The sequence below is a fragment of the Ananas comosus genome, linkage group 20 (genome assembly GCF_001540865.1).
Source record: "Ananas comosus cultivar F153 linkage group 20, ASM154086v1, whole genome shotgun sequence".
NCBI classification, from domain to species: domain Eukaryota; kingdom Viridiplantae; phylum Streptophyta; class Magnoliopsida; order Poales; family Bromeliaceae; genus Ananas; species Ananas comosus.
Genome location: NC_033640.1, coordinates 9,735,656 through 9,755,486, shown reverse-complemented (window position 1 = coordinate 9,755,486; position 19,831 = coordinate 9,735,656). Strand labels below are relative to the sequence as shown.

The 19,831-nt window shown below is 31.9% G+C and overlaps 1 protein-coding gene across 1 annotated transcript; it reads left to right on the top strand.

The window, feature by feature from the left end:
- Positions 13,905-19,770, top strand: LOC109726085 (aquaporin NIP2-2-like). The gene is made up of 5 exons (XM_020255515.1): positions 13,905-14,227; positions 14,441-14,671; positions 18,564-18,758; positions 18,862-18,923; positions 19,278-19,770. The coding sequence occupies exons 1-5, from the start codon at positions 14,090-14,092 to the stop codon at positions 19,531-19,533; spliced, it is 882 nt and encodes a 293-aa protein (XP_020111104.1). The 5' UTR covers positions 13,905-14,089; the 3' UTR covers positions 19,534-19,770.

Sequence of the window (19,831 nt, the reverse complement as noted above, 5' to 3'; positions counted from 1 at the left end):
TAATATATTGATGCAAATATATTTCTCTCTCTCTCTCTCTCTCTCTCTCTCTCTCTCAAGTAACTAGGGTGAAAACATAAACATTTAGACTCTAGATAATTGCTCAAGCTTTTACCCTCACAAAGTTTTTGTTTACATTAACGTACCCTCTAAACTTTTAAGATTAGCTTTATGAAAGAAATATATTTGAAAAGCATCTAAAAAATTCAGATATTGTAAGGGTCCATATGTAAAATTCCCTATTAAAATTCAACTATTATATTTGGTATATACCACTGAGGAGCTAGGCTCCTATGCTTTTAAAGGTAGGGAAGCTTTCATATTTGTAAGTTGTTTTAGATGATTGGATATTCAATTTGGTAATCGATTTCGTTAGATATGATCTATCTTATTGAAACTATCTAGAAATTAAATTTTATAATTTTTTTGATTTTATTTACCTGGTAAATGAAGAGCCTTAAAATAAATGTTGGAAAATAAAAATTTTATAAAAAATAATGATAAAAGACTCAAAATTTAAATCAGAAGTATTAATTTTGCTATTGATGTTAAATAGAAATTTCTATTAAAATTTTATGTAATTTAGATTGTTCTATATCGTTGAACTTAAAAATGTACCATATTAAGCCTTAAAATAGTCATTTTTAAGGCCTTATTTAGTAAATAATGTTACAAGATTATAAAATTTGATTTCTAAATAATTCCAATAGGTAAATTATGTCTAATATAGTCGATTGTCGAATCAGATTTTTTATTATTAAAAATATTTTATAAGTACGAGGATGGGAGGGTTACTCACCACCGAGACAGAACAAAGAACAAAACAAAACAACTATTCTTACCGAAAACAAACTTCTTTGCCATTAAACAAGCATCATCAAAAGCACTTTTCCTTTTTTTTTTTCTAATAAAAAATAGAATCAATAGTACAAGGGCGGCTAATATATCAAATATTTTTTGAAAAAAAACAATTTAAATTTGTAAAAGATAAGGGAGTTTCATCATCTATTAAGAAATAGTTGAAAAATTATACCAATGGGGAGCAAGAATATGTGATGTAACTAAGCACGAGTTGGTTTAGTATCAAGTTGATCGATTCATTATTTCTACACAAAATTTTTTTAATATTTAAAATGGTTACTTGTTTGATTCAACTTGATTCGTGGTACCAATAGGGATTCAATTCTTAATTTATGCAGTACAATCCAAAGTACTTTCAAAAGTTATTAAAAAGAAATATGGTTTTTTTTTTTAAAAAAAACTATATGTCCTCATCCTAGGATGAGGACATAAAAAATATCTTACATTTTCCTTTGTTCAATTTAAGAGTGATGCTAGGGGTAACTAAAATTGTATCCTAAAACATATTCGAGGAATCTACTTTGTATATGTGACAGCCAGTGAAAAAATATTATAAATATACATAATACAAGAAATTCGTCGTCTACTCTACTACGCGATTGCATATAAGTTTGCTGCAAAAAATTGAAAAAAGGAAAATGGCCACAACATCGAACGTGACCCAAATTATACATTAAAAATTAGTAACATATAAAACTCATTCATCAACTATATTCAGAATATCAAGGTGTCTTCTGAGGAACCTATAGCTATTCTTTTGTTTATTTATAACTTGTAGGTTTAGTCCACAACAAAAGAGTAGCATCAAAGGTTATGTTATTTTTTCTAGATCAATACATACACAAATGTTATGGTCCCAAAACTAAGTAGATATTATTAGAAAGGCCAAAAAACCAACTAATCCTGTATATAAATATTCTAGTACTTGTCATCATCTTCTTATAAAAGTTCTTCTATTATTTATTTAGCTTCCACAAAATATGGAGTTGTGGTCCAACTCAATAGATCTTGGAATTAGGGACTAAACTTACACATCATATTATGTTTTTTTTTCCTTTTTTTTTAAAGCAAATGTTCAACCTAACCAGTGTGAGTTTGCACATAGTTTGATGATGAAATGAAGAGATAATTATTTATGAATTATCATCTATTGGACTGTGAAGGGTGATGTGTTGAAACAACTGGTTTCGACGTCGCGATCTAAGCTCATTATTTTTGTAGTTGTTTAGATTAATGTTTCGCCGTATATATATAGAGTGTTAGTATAGGGATTAATAAACCTTCACTAGAAAACTAATGCAAAGAATCTTACTTTGGTGTTTAGAGGAAAAGATCAGTTACTTACTGAAAAAAAAAAACAAAAGAAAAGAAAATGATTATGAGATATTTATTAGTCCAAGAACATGTAAGTTTCATACCTCATGGAGAATTTCATAGTAATTTAAACATATTTTGAACTAAAAGGAACTTTGTAATGTTTCATGAAAAATAACTTTCCAAAAGTTATGTAGCATTCGAAGCTCTCCGATTTTGCGAACTCTCGCATTAATCTTCTTTTCAAATCACTCACTTGATTTAATGCTTTTTTTTTGTTTTTGTTTTTGTCTTTTTTTTTGTGTGTTTTGAGTAGAAACTTGGTCACACTATATCGAAGTCAAAGGCTTTTATTTTAATATGATTACAACTTTTATTATTTGCATGCGTACAACGCGAATCGACTACATATTTTTTTTCCTTTTAATTACATGATAATGGATTCAAACCTCATCTATATAGATATATATTCTAATATCATGTGTCATCATCACAAAGAGATATTTTTGTACAAACATATATTCTCAAAATACATTAACATGATTAACCCCTGGATTAGTTTTAACTGTTTTTTTTTCTATTTTCAGTCTGAGCAGTTATTTTTTTTAAAAAAAAAAGACTTACGCAATTTATTTAAATTAAGCTGAATAAAATTGCTGTGGGTATTTTAAAAATGTTAAAAGAGTCATAAGTAACTATACTTAAATGCATGTGATTATGGTTTATATAACTTAATTATAACTCCAAAGGAATTTTGAGGTTTAAAAAATGAAAACACGCGTGATTAATTACTTCTCCTACCCTGTGTTGTGTACGCACTAGGGTGACTTAATTCGAACTAATTAAGTAATTAGCAATAGAACCTTTAGATAGATATATATATATATTTAAAAAACCATATTTTAAATTACCTGCTACGTAAGATTATTCACAATTATAAAGCTAAAAATAGTTTTAAAATAAAATTAAATTGAATACCATCTAATTTATTAATATGGCTTCACTAATGTTAAATAATGTATAAACCTTATTTCCCAAAAGCTCAAGTTACCAACCTCAGAACACAACGTCTCTAACTCTAATATTATATAAAATAATATGTAAATGACTGTTATTCTCTAGAAATTTAAGTTATTACATAAAAATATTTAAATAATTTTATTCAGCAAATAATTTAATATGCCACAATTTGATTAATTAACTTGTTAGGAAAGTGATTTTTCACTCACTGTACAAAGCACATAGAGAGATAGTGCAATTAATTATATATATTTTCATTACTGTTGAGTCCACATGTGACACCTCACTCACCACACATATGCATTTTGGTCAATTAGGACCAAAGTGCTTTTTCCCACAGCACCACATGCTTATAGTTGCCCTTTTTCCCTTTATTAATTGCCTAGGTTTATTAATTAGGCCAGGGATAAATCTTTCAAGGTTGAGAAAAAAGAAAAATAATGTATATTAACTCCTTATTTTGGATGAATTATTTTGATTCTAGGTCGATCTGTATATCGACCCAGAAAAACAATTGCTATGTATATGTATTTGAAAGTTGTTTTGTAGTTGAGAAAAAAATACATAGAAATCAAGCAGATCGCTTCAAGAACAAAATATTTCAAGTTTTTTTTTTTGTTCTTTCTTTGGGAAAGTAAGATATGTCCTAAAATAAGTATGAACATATTAGAAATTAAATTCGAATAGTACATTCTATTTTTGATTGAGTTAGGATGTGTTGGTTAAAGAGAGGCATAAATACTATGCAAAATAAAGTGAAAAATGCCAACTTTAGTTCATTCTTTTATACAAGATGGAACGGTAAATAATATGCAATACTACTAATTAAATGGGGATAATTGCCTATATATTTCTCATACATTTGAAAATATCCGATTTACTCCTATTTTTTTTTCTTTCTAAAATACCCTTCATATGTTCTACCGTTATTACAAAATATCCCCGCAGTTATCTCCTATTAAGTTAATTTGGGTTAAATATGAGTTAAATATCTATCACAGTTAAAAAAAAATTAAAATACTAATTTTTTCCTTAACTTAAGGGGAAATAAGAAATGTTGGTAACGGTAGAGGGGTATATTTGAAAAGACCAAAAGTCAAAATACCTTTTGTACCAATGACTTTAAGGGCAAATAAGAAAATCAGTGATGGTGGAAGGGTATATTTGAAAGGGCAAAATAGTAATTTTACAGAATTAACAGAGTTTGGAACGTAAAGAGATATTTTCAATATTAGTCATCTAAGAGGGGTAAATCGGAAAGTCGGGAACTTTTTAGGGGTATATAAGTAATTGCCCCAATTAAATGTGACGAAACTTGTAGATCAGATTATTGTTGAGAAACAAAATGATTGATTGAATCCAATTATTTTTTGATCGATCGAATGTGACCAAATTTAATAATTTTAATCTAACTGTTGTTATTGTTTCTAAAATTAGTTTCCCCTTTCACCCCCCATTTAAAACCCAAAATAGTTGGAGCTGTTACATGACCAGCTTTAAGTAGGACTCAGGTGAACCCTTTCTCCCTGGACTATCTCCCTCCACGTGGCACATTCTAGGCCTTTCTTTAACCATCAGAAGGTCCACCTTAACTACAGTACTTTATGATCTGCCAATGTTTTTTTCCTCAGGTAGTGGACTATTATGATCTCCCATTGTAACATATATTCTTATCTCTCTCTCACAGTTGACCATTTTGGCCCCACACAACAGTGGATGTACATATCTTTCTTTCAGAATAATGGTACTGTTTGGACCACATTCAAATGCGCAGTACTAGTGATCCATTTCTCACCGAAACGACCGATTTGGTAGAAAACCGTTCAGTAATAATGCAAATATTTTTACTTCTGGAAGTCATGCATGTCGCATACAAACAGAGGGTCAGGACTGGTGCTAATACGTACTGTGTCAATCAAAGGATTGATCTCGTAGGATGTTAGAGAGAGTCACGCAACCGTTGAACTCTGGACCTCCTGCAATATGGGAGGTTAGCCGTACGTAGGGCTGTCTAAAATGCATGCCATGCTGTACAAAAGATCGATCTCATCGAAAATGGCACGACGCTGGCCTCCAAACATAAATATTGTGGACCCAACTTGAAAATGAAGTATATGGAGGACCAATGTAGTGTAATAACCAAGCAACTACTATCCAGTGACTTCCCTTTCAATATTATTCTTTCCTGGTGCTCTCAACATCAACAATTTATATGCCACAAATGAACCACATCCATCAAATTTTTTGCAATCTGTGGAGCACACCAAATATTTAGCCAAGTTGCTTCTTAATTTGGGCATGATCAATCAAAAGAAGTTGAAATGTTAAATGGATAAATACTATCAAATTTGTAATGATTCAATGTGTTATGTGACTGGATTCCAAAATTGACTTGAGAGGGAAAAACCACACATGTTGCACTATAACATGTGTCAGGGTGGTCCATGAATGTAACACTGTGGTCTAGATCAGGAATGTGAATCTCTTCTCATGTGAGGACTATGCGTTGAATAGGGATTTATTTTAAAGTGGATGAATACAACGACAGAGACCCTCAATAATAATTTTGTCAAATATTGCTGATGTGCTGACAATCACATGTAATCCACGCTGATTGGTTTAAAGCAAATACTCCTGCGGCATTATTGGTGGCAGTTTGAGGGAGTCGCATAAGAGGTATCTAAAGCATTACTTTTAAAAGAACGGAGCCAAGAGAAGGTCCAATGTTCTTATAGTCGGTGAGTGGAACTATAGGCATTTACTCTTAAAGGTCCCATCAAAGATTATTGATGTACAATCAATCACATGCGACATGCACTGATTTAATTAAAATTATATTTATATATATATATATGTATAACTATCAGTTTTTTAGCCTTTGGATCAACTCTTTTCATTATTTTTAACTATTGGATTAAATACTATAACCCAATGGGGACCACTCAACCCTAGGGGGACCACTCAACTCTAACCGACTAATATCATCCTGACCCTACAATTTTTCNAAAATAAAAGAATATTCCCTATATTTTTTATGAACGGGTATGATCACTTAATTAAAAAAATCTCAAATAAGAACGAACGGTTATAATTAATTTGTTAAAAAATAACATTCTTATCTATCTACAAAGAAATCCAAAAAGGAATAAAAGAATATTCCATATTTTTGTTCTACGAACGGATATGATCACTAAATTAACAAAATCTCAAATAAGAACGAACGGTTATGATTAATTTGTTAAAAAATAGCATTCTTATCCATCTATAAAGAAATCCAAAAAAAATAAAAGAATATTCCATATATTTTCTACCAACGGGTATGATCACTTAATTAAAAAAAATCTCAAATAAGAACGAACGGGTATGATCGATTAATCTGTTAAAAAATAGCATTCTTATCCATCTATAAATCCAATTCTACGAACGGCTGTATCAATTAAAAATGATCAGTTCACTTCATTAAAAAAATTTCAAATAAGAACGAAAGGTTATGATTAATCTGTTAAAAAATAGCATTCTTATCCAAAAATTTTAATTATAGTGGATCAAAATTAAATTTTAAAATTTAAAATAATATGAATTAAATTTTGATGTTTTTTGTTTAAAACACATATTTAAATTTTAGGTAATCAGAAATCAAAAAATATATAAAAATATTTAATGTATATAAAAAATATATAGAATATTGCAAATATTTTCTAATAAAATATAACATATGAATTTATAAATTATAAATTTTTAAATAAATATAATGTGCAAATTTATATTGATTTAAAATAAATTAAAATAATTGTTACGTGCATTTGCACGTACACTCAACTAGTATATATATAAGCACGTATTTTAAATTTCGGTCTGTCGACAGATCCATTAAAAATTATAAAGATAAGAATATAAATATAAGAATAAGAATAAAACGGATGGAAATAGAGACATAATGTAAAAAACTTTTAATAACTCTTTTTCTCTAATGAATAATATTTTTTGTGTTAAATATTTTTATATCATTCAATATCTTTTCTTTTTATATTGAATATTTAAGATTATCTCAATTCTATCTACTAATATTTAGTTATTATATTAATTTTTTATTGATTGCAACAATAATCAAATTTTAATTTAATTTCAAGTATATATATTTAATTTTAAATATTTATCTAATTTCAAGTGTATATATATATATATATATATATATATATATATATATATATATATATATATATATATATATATATATCTAATTTAATTTAAAATTTAATTATATAATTAAAATTAAATTTATGATTTTTAAATTTAAAATTAAAATTTGAGTTCAAATCGTGAATTAAATATAATTTTAGGTATTAAATTTGAATTCCCAATTAAAAAAAATTAATTAAAGTGGATCAAGATCAAAATTTGTAATTTGAGCTAAACGTGAGTTAAAATTTCTATACTTTTAGTTTAAAATAAATACTTAAATTTTGCATCTGTTAAAATTCAAAAATAGAAAAAATATTCAATGTATATAATAGAAATATAACTATATAATTATAGCGGGTAGTAACTATTTGAATTTGAATTAAGATATGACAGATAAATTTATTTTTAAAATAATTAAATTTTATTGTAAATTATTGGATAAATATGATGCATAAATTTATTATTGATTTGAAATAACTATTAAAATAATTATTGGCAGATATTATTTAGCGAAAAAAATACTACAATCCATATGAATAAACAGAAAAAAGAAATTATACTTTTCCAAATTTCTATCAATCGATCGGATGATTTATTTTCTTCACACGCGTTCTGAATAAATATAATCTAAAAATTTATGTTAATTTAAGATAAGTATTAAAATATTTATTATGCGTATTTGCACGTATATTCAAGTAGTATATATAAAACTAAGTTACTATATTAATAGCACGAAGTTATTAGTACTATTAGATTTTCGGCCTTTGGATAAAGAGATGTGTGGCTAGGATGATAGTGGTTCCCTAGAGTTGAGTAGGTAATTAGTTAAATAGTATGATTTAACAGATAGAAATGATCAAAGGGATAGATCTAACGGCAGAGAACTTAGTAGTGCAAAGCGCTTGGTGCTATTGATAACATAGTAGCCGGACTATATGATCATTGGGGTTTGTTTGTAGCACCATACCAAAAATATTACTCTGAAGGGGCTGGAATAGAGGAAAAGACTCAATTATCTTAAAATGGGTGAGTGCAGCTGCAAAGACCCTTATAAGTAATCTCCTCGAAGGCTGCTAATGCGCTGATAATCACGAATAGCATTTGCTGATTGATTTGAAACATATACTCCGAAATATTATAAGTAAACAATTTGATAGCCATAAAAGAGGTCTCTAAAGAGTTACTCCAAAGAGGGTGGAGCCAAGGAGAAGGTTTCATAATTTAGCTTTTAGAAAGTGGATGAAAGCATATGAAACCTGCAGGGTCAGTTCCATGGAAAGTTGACTTTCCTGTAACTCAGTCATTCTATTGGAGGAATTGCTGTACTACACCTGCAATTGCTAAGGAAAAAAGCCAAAACTAGGCGAAATAAATTTGAAATTAAAAAAAGGATACAAATTTAGAACTTTTGGGGAGAATACACTAGCTAACACAAAGCACCACACAATATTGAGAATCAATAGAACATGTGTACAAGGATAATAGAAACAATGAACAAATGAAAAGGATGCTAAGTAGAATAGAGAGTTAAATATTAGGGCCTTATTTGGTTTATGTGATTAACTAATTAGATCTTTTCTATTAATCTTTGTAATAAATAAAGAATTTTACATAATCATTGGCTAAATTTGTAATGCAATCCTATCGGATGCAAATGACAATTTAAAATATATTAACAGTTGTTACTGAATAGTTCGTTAAATAAAAATTTATATTTAAAAAGCGAAAAAAGCAGCTATATATATGATACCAAATAGGAGTCAAAGATTTATATTCCATTACTTTATTGTGTTGCCCACCGAATCAATTTCATAGGAATGGCTCAAAAATAGCCTTAACACTTATCGTGACTTGTGAAAAAAATTGATAGGAATGAGCCCCAATTGAGGTTTAAAGTAGAAGTATTAAACATCATTGCAACCATGACTTGTATATCCCAATAGTGCAATTGTGCACAAGTCTAAAAATGCCATGTTTGAAATGACAAAGCGCCTAACAAGAGATGATGAAGAATATTGTGGTGGATAAGAAAAGATGAATCCTCATTAACTGATGGAAACATTTCATGCATGCCACACAACTTTGATATATATATATATATATATATAGAGTCCGGCTACTATGCTATTAATAGCACGGAGCACTTGGTGCTACCAAGTTTTCCGCCGTTAGATCTACTCTTTTGATCATTTTCACCCGTTAGATCATACTATTCAACCAACCACCCACTCAACCTTAGGGGGCCCACATCATCCTAACCACACATTTCTTAATCCAATGGCTAAAAACTTGATAGCACCAATGACTTGGTGTTATTAATAGCATAGTAGCCTAGTTCTATATATATATATATATATATATATATATATATATATATATATAGCAGGGCTGCTGTGCTCTAAGGAGCACGGAGGCCTCCGTGCTCCTGAGCCGTTTTCGATGATGGAGTTTCCGAATCAACAATCAGCTCCGTTAAACTTGATCTAGCATATTTGAAGTTTCTAGAAAATAATTTTTGCGATTTTTTCAATATCATTTACCTAGCAATCGAAAGGATTCAAAATCAATAACTTTTAACGGCTGAAAATAAAAATCCTATAAAAAGTGGTGATATAGCATTAAAATTTTCGATCAGAAATACTGATCTTGTTGTAGATAGTATAAAGAATTTTGTATCAAAATTTCATCTGATTTGAATACTTCTACACCGTTAAACTTGAACACGGCAGATATCAACCATTAAAAATTATGGATTTTGAATCCTTTCGATTACTAGATAAATGATATCAAAAAATCGCAAAAATTACTTTCTAGAAACTTCAAATGCGCTAGATCAAGTCTAACGGAGCCGATCGTCGATTCGAAAATTCTATCATCGAAAACAGCTCAGGAGCACGCAGGCCTCCGTGCTCCTGAGAACACAGCAGCCCTGCTCATCAACTTTAATGATTTTCTTTTTTTCTTCTTTTTTCTCTTGGTTGGTTGTTTTGTTTAATTAATTATTAGAAACTATATATGTTTATATATATATATATATATGCAACTTGATCATTCTTAAATTTATTGTGAATGTAACAACTATGACACAATGATTCTCGGAGTTTACATGCTAATTGAATTTTGATGAGGGATTCCATGGCAACACATCAAAAATTGATACACTAATTGCAACAAATTGAAGTTCAGAGAACTAATAAATTTTAAGATTAACTTAAAGACAAAATAGCGTAATTTAATCCTTTTTTTTCATGTGAGGGCTAAAAGACTTAATAAAAAAGCTCCAATTTGCTCCTAGTAAGAGTAGAGATAATTTATTCAAATTTCTACTTTCACAATTTGACAAGATAGTTTGTAGAAGCATACAAAAGACATAGATAACATGATTTGCCGACCAAGTATATATTTATGTTAGTTTTACACCAACTAACATATCCGCAGATCCGCTCTGTGTGCTATGTGGGGTCCTCCCGGAAAGCTGTAACCATCTTTTCGCTAACTGCATTTTTGTTCGCTTCCTCTTACTCTCTATGGTGGACCTCGATGATCTTCCTGATTCCACGGGAGCGGCGTGCGAGCTTTGGGCCAAAGTATCGGAAACCCCTGACGCTGTGAAGAAATTCCAAGGGTTAACTCACCTGGCGGCAACCTGGTGGGCAGTCTGGTCAGATAGAAATTCTGTCATCTTTAGAGACGCACCCCCAAACGCTGTCCAATCGGTTGTACGCATCAACAGTATGATTCGTGACTGGAGTATACTGACCCGACCTCACTCTTCACCTAGCTAAACCCCCCACCCTCTCTTCCTGTTCTCACCTTCTTTCTTTTCTTCCTTTCCTTTATCTATGTTTTCTTCTTTTGCCATTTTCGGAGGCCATTGTTGCTTCCAACTTGTACGCTTAATTCATCCCACTTTATGAATGAAGCAGGTAGCTTGCTACCTTTTTCTCCAAAAAAAAAAAAACATATTGTATAGTAGCAGTCCTTACACAAATCAATTATCTTAATTTATAACACCCTAATAATCCTTGGTTAGGTATATATGTTTAATAATGGCTTATAAGTATAAATGAGTTGAAAACAAGCTAGTACTCGGGACCATATTGTGTATTGAAAGGTCAATTTATATATATTTAGTTGCTTGTAATAGTAGTAGCCTCGATTGATATTGATCATTACATATGATATCGTAGCCACACCAACATGTTGAGATATTCTAATTAATTTTAAAAATAAGATAATTAATATTACTGTGCATGACGAGAAAGTTGTTTCAATATGACTTTTCCTACTAAGATAATCGATCGAGGTAGCATATTAGATGACATTTTTAATCTCTAAAGTTTAGGTCAACTACGTACTAATTTATTTCTTATGTTTACTCTATTAAGGGACTGAAAATGTGTAATAAACTCTAAAAATGATCTACAAGAATTAAGAACTTAATTGAGTTGAAATTTTACAGGTAACAACGAGAGATCGAGTAGAATGATAAACATGTTAAAAAAATTTGCATGCTTTTATAATTAATACAATTAGCATAACACAATGTGTACAAGCAGTTCTACAAACTTTCTATAAACAAATTTATGCGCACGACTATATTTTATTGCTGGTTTCACAAATCATGTGATTATTAGATTTATTTCTCAGCTTTGTGATTTATGAGCACCCATTAATAAAATATAACTTTTTTAGTAATTGTGGTAATATTAATAATCTTTTTATTTTCTAATGGGCCACTAAATGCCCTTATTAAACTAAGCACTTCTCAATGCCATTGTCAAGGAACTAATTAAGCAACAAATTTTCCATACAAAACAATTTGCGTTGATAATTAATTAACTACTTGAAAATGTGCTTAATCACGCGTTGGATCTAATCAACAATGTATTATCTTAGGATTATAAAGGGGACACGTACGTGTCAATGTTTGGTGGAGTCTCAGTGCTACATTATTTCACTGTGGAGTGATCACATCACTATTTTTATCTTTTAATCCACATGAAATGTCACTGTATAAAAGTCCACCCTACGTTGCCAAAAATGGTAAAAAAAAAAGGACTTGGGTAAAAATTTGTGAAAGATATATCCGTGTGCAAAAAATTTTTATACATACAATTATCTTTTCTAACTATCTGATCTTTTGTCTACATATTTAGAATCAAATTTTGTTACAAATATTGGTTTTAATTAGAATTTGATAAGAAATAAGAATTTGTCAATAATAAGGTAATTTGGAGCTCCAAATCCTCCAAAAATAGGATTTTCTATGAGTTCAAACCATTTTGGGGCAAAGGGATAAAAAAAAAAGAAATAAATTAAGGAGAATGATCATGTCATGCAGAAAGGATGTCTCTACGATCGATCAGCTTAAGTTTTCAGGAAAAAAAAAAAAATTATTTCACAATCTCCTTCAAAGGATTAGTTAATAAACAAAACTCATTGGTTAATTAATCCACCAACACTGAAGCTTATGTTGACAACATTAGAGATCAGGTGTGTGCTAATACAAGAATCAGATGAAACCGAATTGCGCGAACTAGACAATACCAAGCGAGCTTAGGACGAAGTAAAACGTAAAAAAGTTGAATGTCAATCAATCTCCGATATACGTACCATGTTAGAACACTCGAACCAGCCGAAAGTTTAAGTTAATGCATTAAAAAAATCTTTTAGATTACATGTAGAAAGTTAGATTTCGAAGTGCTGTTTAATATAGAACCAATATTCTTAACAACGTACCGTAAGGAACTTGTTTGTGTGCCTGTAACCGCGTTTTGCCTACCCACAACATCGATCACAAAACGTTAGTGGTGCGTGATCGTTCGCCACTAAATGTGTGGGCCTAACACGTACTAACCATTTTTTCACACATTAGGCCTAGTAATTAAAGCCATCACCAACCCAATGTTGCCATCTTATGCAGTGGTAAAGAGAATATATTTCAAGTGGGTCGGTTGTGGAGGACAAGCGCCTGTTCGGGTCGGTTCGAGTGTTCGCAGAAGTGCTTTTTCTATAGAACTTTTCAAAAGGTTCAAATTAGACCCTCTTTTTGGGCGCTCTGGGTTAATTTTGTTACGTCATCACAATGCTAAGATTATTCCTAAGTTGTTTTCTATTAAACTGATTGATGTGATAAGTAACATGCATTGTGTTAGAACTGCTCTGAATCAATTGACTTAATTCCTTATGTCCTTCAGTTAATGGGCTAAATTTTCGTCTAGTACGTCTTTTCTCTTCAAATCTCGATATATAACGTATGTAACTGAGAGTGATATATAATACTATTTTTAGGATGTACTTTGTCCAATGAACCGAGTATATGATATGGTTCATTCAAACTCTATTCGTATACATAGTTAAGCGGAAGTGTTAAGATTATTTGTATTCCTTTTTCATATACCACAAAGTTGTTTAATTAGATGGTTGTATATGTGGTCCTCTAGTGTGCATGCATCTGTGCCTGTGCTTGTGCTTCTGTCTCTCACACAGAGAGAGAGAGAGAGAGAGAGAGAGAGAGAGAGAGCGAGTGGTAGATTCCTTTGTCCATGAAACACCACTTAGTGCACTCTCCCTCCCTTCTATAAATACTCCCCTAAAGGGACTCTCTAAGACCACAAAACATAACTCACACATCTCTAGAGAGTGCTCAATACATTTGGTTCTTAGAGAGAGAGAGAGAGAGAGAGAGAGAGAGAGAGAGAGAGATAATATGGCTTCAAACCCAAGAACCAACTACTCCAATGAGATCCATGACATAGACATAATCCAAAGCTCCTCCATCCCCCCAAGAGTGCTCTACCAGGAAAAATCCTTTAGAGAGTATCTCCCTCCATTTCTCCTCAGAAAGGTCTAGCACTCAATTCACTTCTTTCTCTCTTTATCATTTGATATGATATAACATCATAGCACTAAGTACTTGAATTGGTCTTATATGTATGGTATTTATGTACACTGGATAATCCATATGTAGCTACTTTTTTGGCTCTTGTTTTGGATCATACATGTATGATGAAGTGATTGAAACATATATTGATCGGAGTACTTTTACGTTTCTCTCCAGGTGGTGGCTGAGATTATTGCTACTTTCTTGCTGGTGTTTGTGACCTGCGGCGCGGCCGCGCTTAGCAAAAATGATTCGACCCGCATTTCGCAGCTCGGTGCATCGGTCGCGGGAGGGCTTATCGTGACGGTGATGATATATTCCGTCGGACACATCTCCGGCGCGCATATGAATCCCGCTGTCACTCTAGCCTTCGCTGTCTCAAAGCATGGGCAATTCCCTTGGATTCAGGTTGGTTTTCTGTGACCCTCGCTCTGATCTCGATCTCTATTTCAGTGTAAAAATTGTTATTGACAGAACAGATTCATTAAACCTCGTCAAATTTGTCAGGATCAATTTTATCTTCCCCCCTTTCAATGTCTCTCTCTGTCCTCTCTCTACGTCCCTGTGGACGATAGGACATGACGATATAAATGCTCATAAAAATAACAAGTTGTCATTGAAAACAATTGATGACCTTTTCTTGTTAAATTTCACCCAACATTTCCATTTCTCTGACAATTTTTTTTCCTTTTGAAAAGTTATCTTAAATCATATTCCTTTCCAGCATACATCACTGGTTTTTTTTTTCCTTGTTAATTTCTCGACTAAGATAAAACTTACACTCAACAACTATCTAACTTTTAATTAAACACTATGAATCGAGATCCTTATTTCTTATCATAATTTTTTTGAGAAATTATTGACACTATGATAAAGTGGTAGAGAACTTATATGTAGTGGGTATATCATTAATTTGGCCATGTACTACACAGGACTCAGTTAACTAAATAACTACCTAATATATTAATCATACCCATAAATCCATATGGAATTAATTGTACCCGCTAATTTAACTTATCTACCCACGTGATAAGTAAACTAATCATAGAGTTTATATATATACTCTAATTATATTTCTTTTTCTTTGAACTACTTTGATGTTGCAATTAAGTTTAAGCATAGAAAGAGCTCATAATATTTTATTCAAACATGCAAGTCACTTTTATGGAGATCGACTTCACAACCTACTCAATTGTGTCTTTTTAAAAATGATTAATTAAGAAATTGATAGCCCTTTATCTCTATACAATTTCTTAGTGACAATGCATGAGATTATTATTCATATATGAACTAGACACAAGATGGAATATTCCAACAACTTGCACAAAATATATATTGAAATTAGTACAATTGACACCGACCGTCCCTAGAGCAAGTGGCAAAGGATTTGGTGGCTGGTATCCGAGACCCAAGTTCGAATCCTAGTTGATTTACATTTCTAGCTAAGTTTATTTCCAAATGAAATAAACGAAGCGGGTAGCGTGCTACCTATCTCTCAAAAAAAAGAAAAAAAAAAGAAATTAGTACAATTGACTAACAACTTGATTTGGTGCCCATCTTAAATTTCTTAATCTACTTTTCATTTCTCTTGTTATATATGTTGAAATATCGTTGTCGAGTTAGTATTAAATTAAGCAGAACATCCTGAGTTCAAGTCTATGTTCTAAGCCAACAAATTAAACTCTTGAGCACAGTCTAAATGCGAAATTTGACCGCACCACAACGATCTAGATTTATTTATTTTAGATGTTATTTATGTTATTTCTGTATCTAGAGGCATTATTAATTAGTGAAAAAAGTACTTTTCCTCGAGAAAAAAGATTTCGATAAATAGACTAAAGAGAAAAAGCACTTTAAAAAGTAGTCAAAATAGGCCTTGATTATTGTGTCTTTTTCAAAGAAAAAAGTTGGGCCAATATCAAACATGGGACAAGGAATAATTTTTGGAGAATAACTCAACATGCATGCCCAAGATCTCACTTTGTATGTTGCATGGAAATTCTTGGTTTACCTATACATACATATAGGAGAAATTATTGCATATATATATATATATATATATATATATAGTAGGACTAGAATACTTGTAAAAGAATCATAGGGGTGATACTTGTGTGTTTTTAACCCTTGGATGGAGAGATGTGAGGTTGAAATGATGGTGGTAGGTGGTGGTAGGTGGTGGTAGGTGAAATATTGTTTAATCCAAGAGCTATTAATAATCAAAAAATAGATCCAATGGCTTAAAACCTAATAGCACCATGATGGTGATACTTGTAAAAGTATCATAGCTCAACTCTATATATATATATATATATATATAATATATCTATATAGAGATGGAGGAGAGAAGATGAGAGAGAGAGAGGAGAGAGAGAATAGATGAGAAGAGAGAGAGAGAGAGGTTGAGAATTAGGCTGGAATACTATTAATAGTAAAACGCTCTTTTTGCTATCAATTTTTAACTCTTCGATGAAAAATTATAGGGTCGGATGATATTAGTCGGTTAGAGTTGAGTGGTCCCCCTAGGGTTGAGTGGCCTCCACTGGGTTATGTTATTTAATCCGATGGTTAGAAATAATGAAAAGAGTTGATCCAAACGCTAAAAAAACTGATAGCAAAAATAAAATTTTGCTACTAATAGTAGTCCAGTCCAACTATATATATATATATATATATATATATTATATATATCCGGTGCATATGCATATATAACTCGCGCATCACCGTTGCTTCCTACAATCATCTTATCTAGTACTTTAATTTTCACAAATATTTTGATTGTTGATCAAGGGGAAAAAAAAAAAGAAAAACCTTGTGCTCTATTTGGATGAGGTGAAAATATAATTAGAAGAGAGAACCATTTTTTTCAAAGTAGGAAAAGAAAAAGAGGGGAAGAAAAATAAAGTAAAAATAAGCCTCGATGAGGTAACATGTTTCTATCTAAGAGTGAAGGGTGAAGAGAAGAAAAAGAAAAAAGAAACTAATGCCCATCAAATGTCATTTTATCTTAATCGATCATCTATACATATTCAAAATCAGAAAAAGTTTTCTTTTCTTTTCTTTTTTCTTCTTTATTTCGCTATACATGTCACTATTCTTTCTGTCTAATAAAGTACTTATAATGATATCAAAGCATAAGATATGACGGTGACAATTGATGGATAAAATTGGTGCTGGCATGATATTTACAGATGCATCAGTTACAGTTGATAATATATTTTTTTGAGAAAAAAATAATATGCTACCGTTTTATTTATTTAGATAGTAAACTTAGCTATACAACGAGACAGTCGGCCTCAGAAATAAAAGAAGGAAAGAAAATACAGTCATAATTTTTAAACACCATCTTACCCCCCCCCCCCCCCCCCCCGCCGAAAAAAAGAAAAAAAAAAAGAAAAAAGCCATGAGAGCTAAGGTCTAGTCTAGGCCACTAGGATTTGCAATGCTGCCTCAATCATAAAACCAGGACAAACAAGTCACTTCTTGTCTTGTACGTCCATTATTCCAAGTCCAAAAGAGTTTTTTGGCTTCTTTATTTACTTTTTGGAAAATGTTTATAACATGCATGAATAATGCATTGCTACCATATTAATTAATAATATATAAAAATAATGTCATAAAAAATTTGTAGTCCCATTTATTTACTCAGGTTGATTAGATATGGTATCGCTATGGGTCGGGCTAAACCGAGTCAGGATAGGATCAAGCCTAACCAAGTTATAATTACGTCCAAAACCCGACTTAGTCTAAATTTCAAAACTACTACGTACTTTATAGGTCAAATTGGGTTGGTCTACTAAAGCATGTGTAGCATATCTCTACTAAGTATTCGACAAATATTTTGTACTTGGTTGATAAGGAGTATGAATAGATATTTACAGAATTACAGCTGGATATATCTAAAGTCGATCCAACGGACACAACCTTGTTTGATGCCTGAGTTTTAGCAAGTCGAGTTAGGTTTTTGATTTGGGGTCGATCTTCGCATTCGCTTTTATTTGGGATCCAAAATCTCTCTTTTGATCACCTGATGTGACCTGACCCAATCTAGCCATTTTGGACCAAACTTTCGACCTACGAAAATATCCTTAAATGTTTGTGCTAGAATATACAAATTAAGTCCAAGATCGATCAAATCATACCTGATGTGTCCTTCATTCGCTATCTGTTTAGATGAAAAGGTTATAATGGACCTAATATTCTTTTCGAATGGTTGATATCGAGCTTCCAAAAGAATAAGAGTTGTTACGAGTCGACAACATCGGAACAGGTTCTAAAACTCTTAGCACGCTGCTTGCAGGTGCCCTTTTACTGGTCGGCACAGCTCACCGGGGCCATGATTGCGGCCTTTATTCTGCGTGAGGTGCTCCACCCGATTACGAATCTTGGAACGACGACGCCGTCGGGGACGGAGTGGCAGGCACTCGTGATAGAGATCGTTGTCACCTTCGTCATGATGTTTGTCACTTCAGCGGTCGCGACTGACACCAGAGCGGTATATTATAAACTCCTCAAATCAAATTTCAAAAGCTTTATATCTTCTCTTTTTTTTCTTTCTTTTCCATCAATCTAATCTTTTTTTGGGCATTATCTTGTAGGTGGGAGAGTTGGCAGGTTTAGCAGTTGGCTCCTCAGTTTGCATAACTTCTATCTTTGCGGGGTAAAATAATAATAATAATAATACACATGAAAGAAAACTAAGTTTTAGTAACCACCATTTATTTTATTTTTTATGGTGGCTGCTAATTAATATTGAAAAATTATCAGGTCTAGCGTGCAAAAATGCATCATCCCATGCTTGGAAATATTTTGGACCCAAAATGCGCCTTTTAGGCAGCCCAAAGAAAAATAAACAAAAACATAGTGTTACATTCTTATGTTTCAAAAATATAGAGGAGAGAAAAATGTGATGCTCCTTAATAAAAATATTATTATGGGCAATATTTTTTTAAAACATGAATAAGCTTAAGATCACCTAGGGTTCACATTTTTTGAGCTACAATGAGTTGTGCAGACCGGTTTCTGGCGGATCGATGAACCCGGCAAGGACGCTGGCACCCGCGGTCGCGAGCAAGATATACAGCGGGCTCTGGGTATACTTTCTGGGGCCCCCTATTGGCACGTTGTCAGGCGCGTGGGCCTACAACTATATACGCTTAAATGATATGTCACCGCAGCAAGCAGAGAAGCTCTCGTCTTTCAAGCTACGACGCTTGCAGAGCCAGGCATCGCCGCAAGTTGGCGGCGGTGACGAGCTCGACAACCTTTAATGGGCTTTGGGCTTTAATGGGCTTGGCCCATGTGGTTTCTAGTGCCTAGCCTACTTACTATGGGCTTTTTATGGGCTCTATTTTGTAGTGCTAAATGTGCTTGTTGTTAAGTTGCAAGGGTGGTTTGCTATCTTAGAAATGAGCATGTAATTAATCAATCCCTTGGGGTTAAAAAGTATGGATAGTTTCTATGCTTTTGGCTTATTATTAATTGCCTTTGGTCCTTTTTAATTTTAACCCCTAAATGCTCTCGAATAACATAAGTTTTTGGAGAAATCAGTTATTTAATATGTTTTGC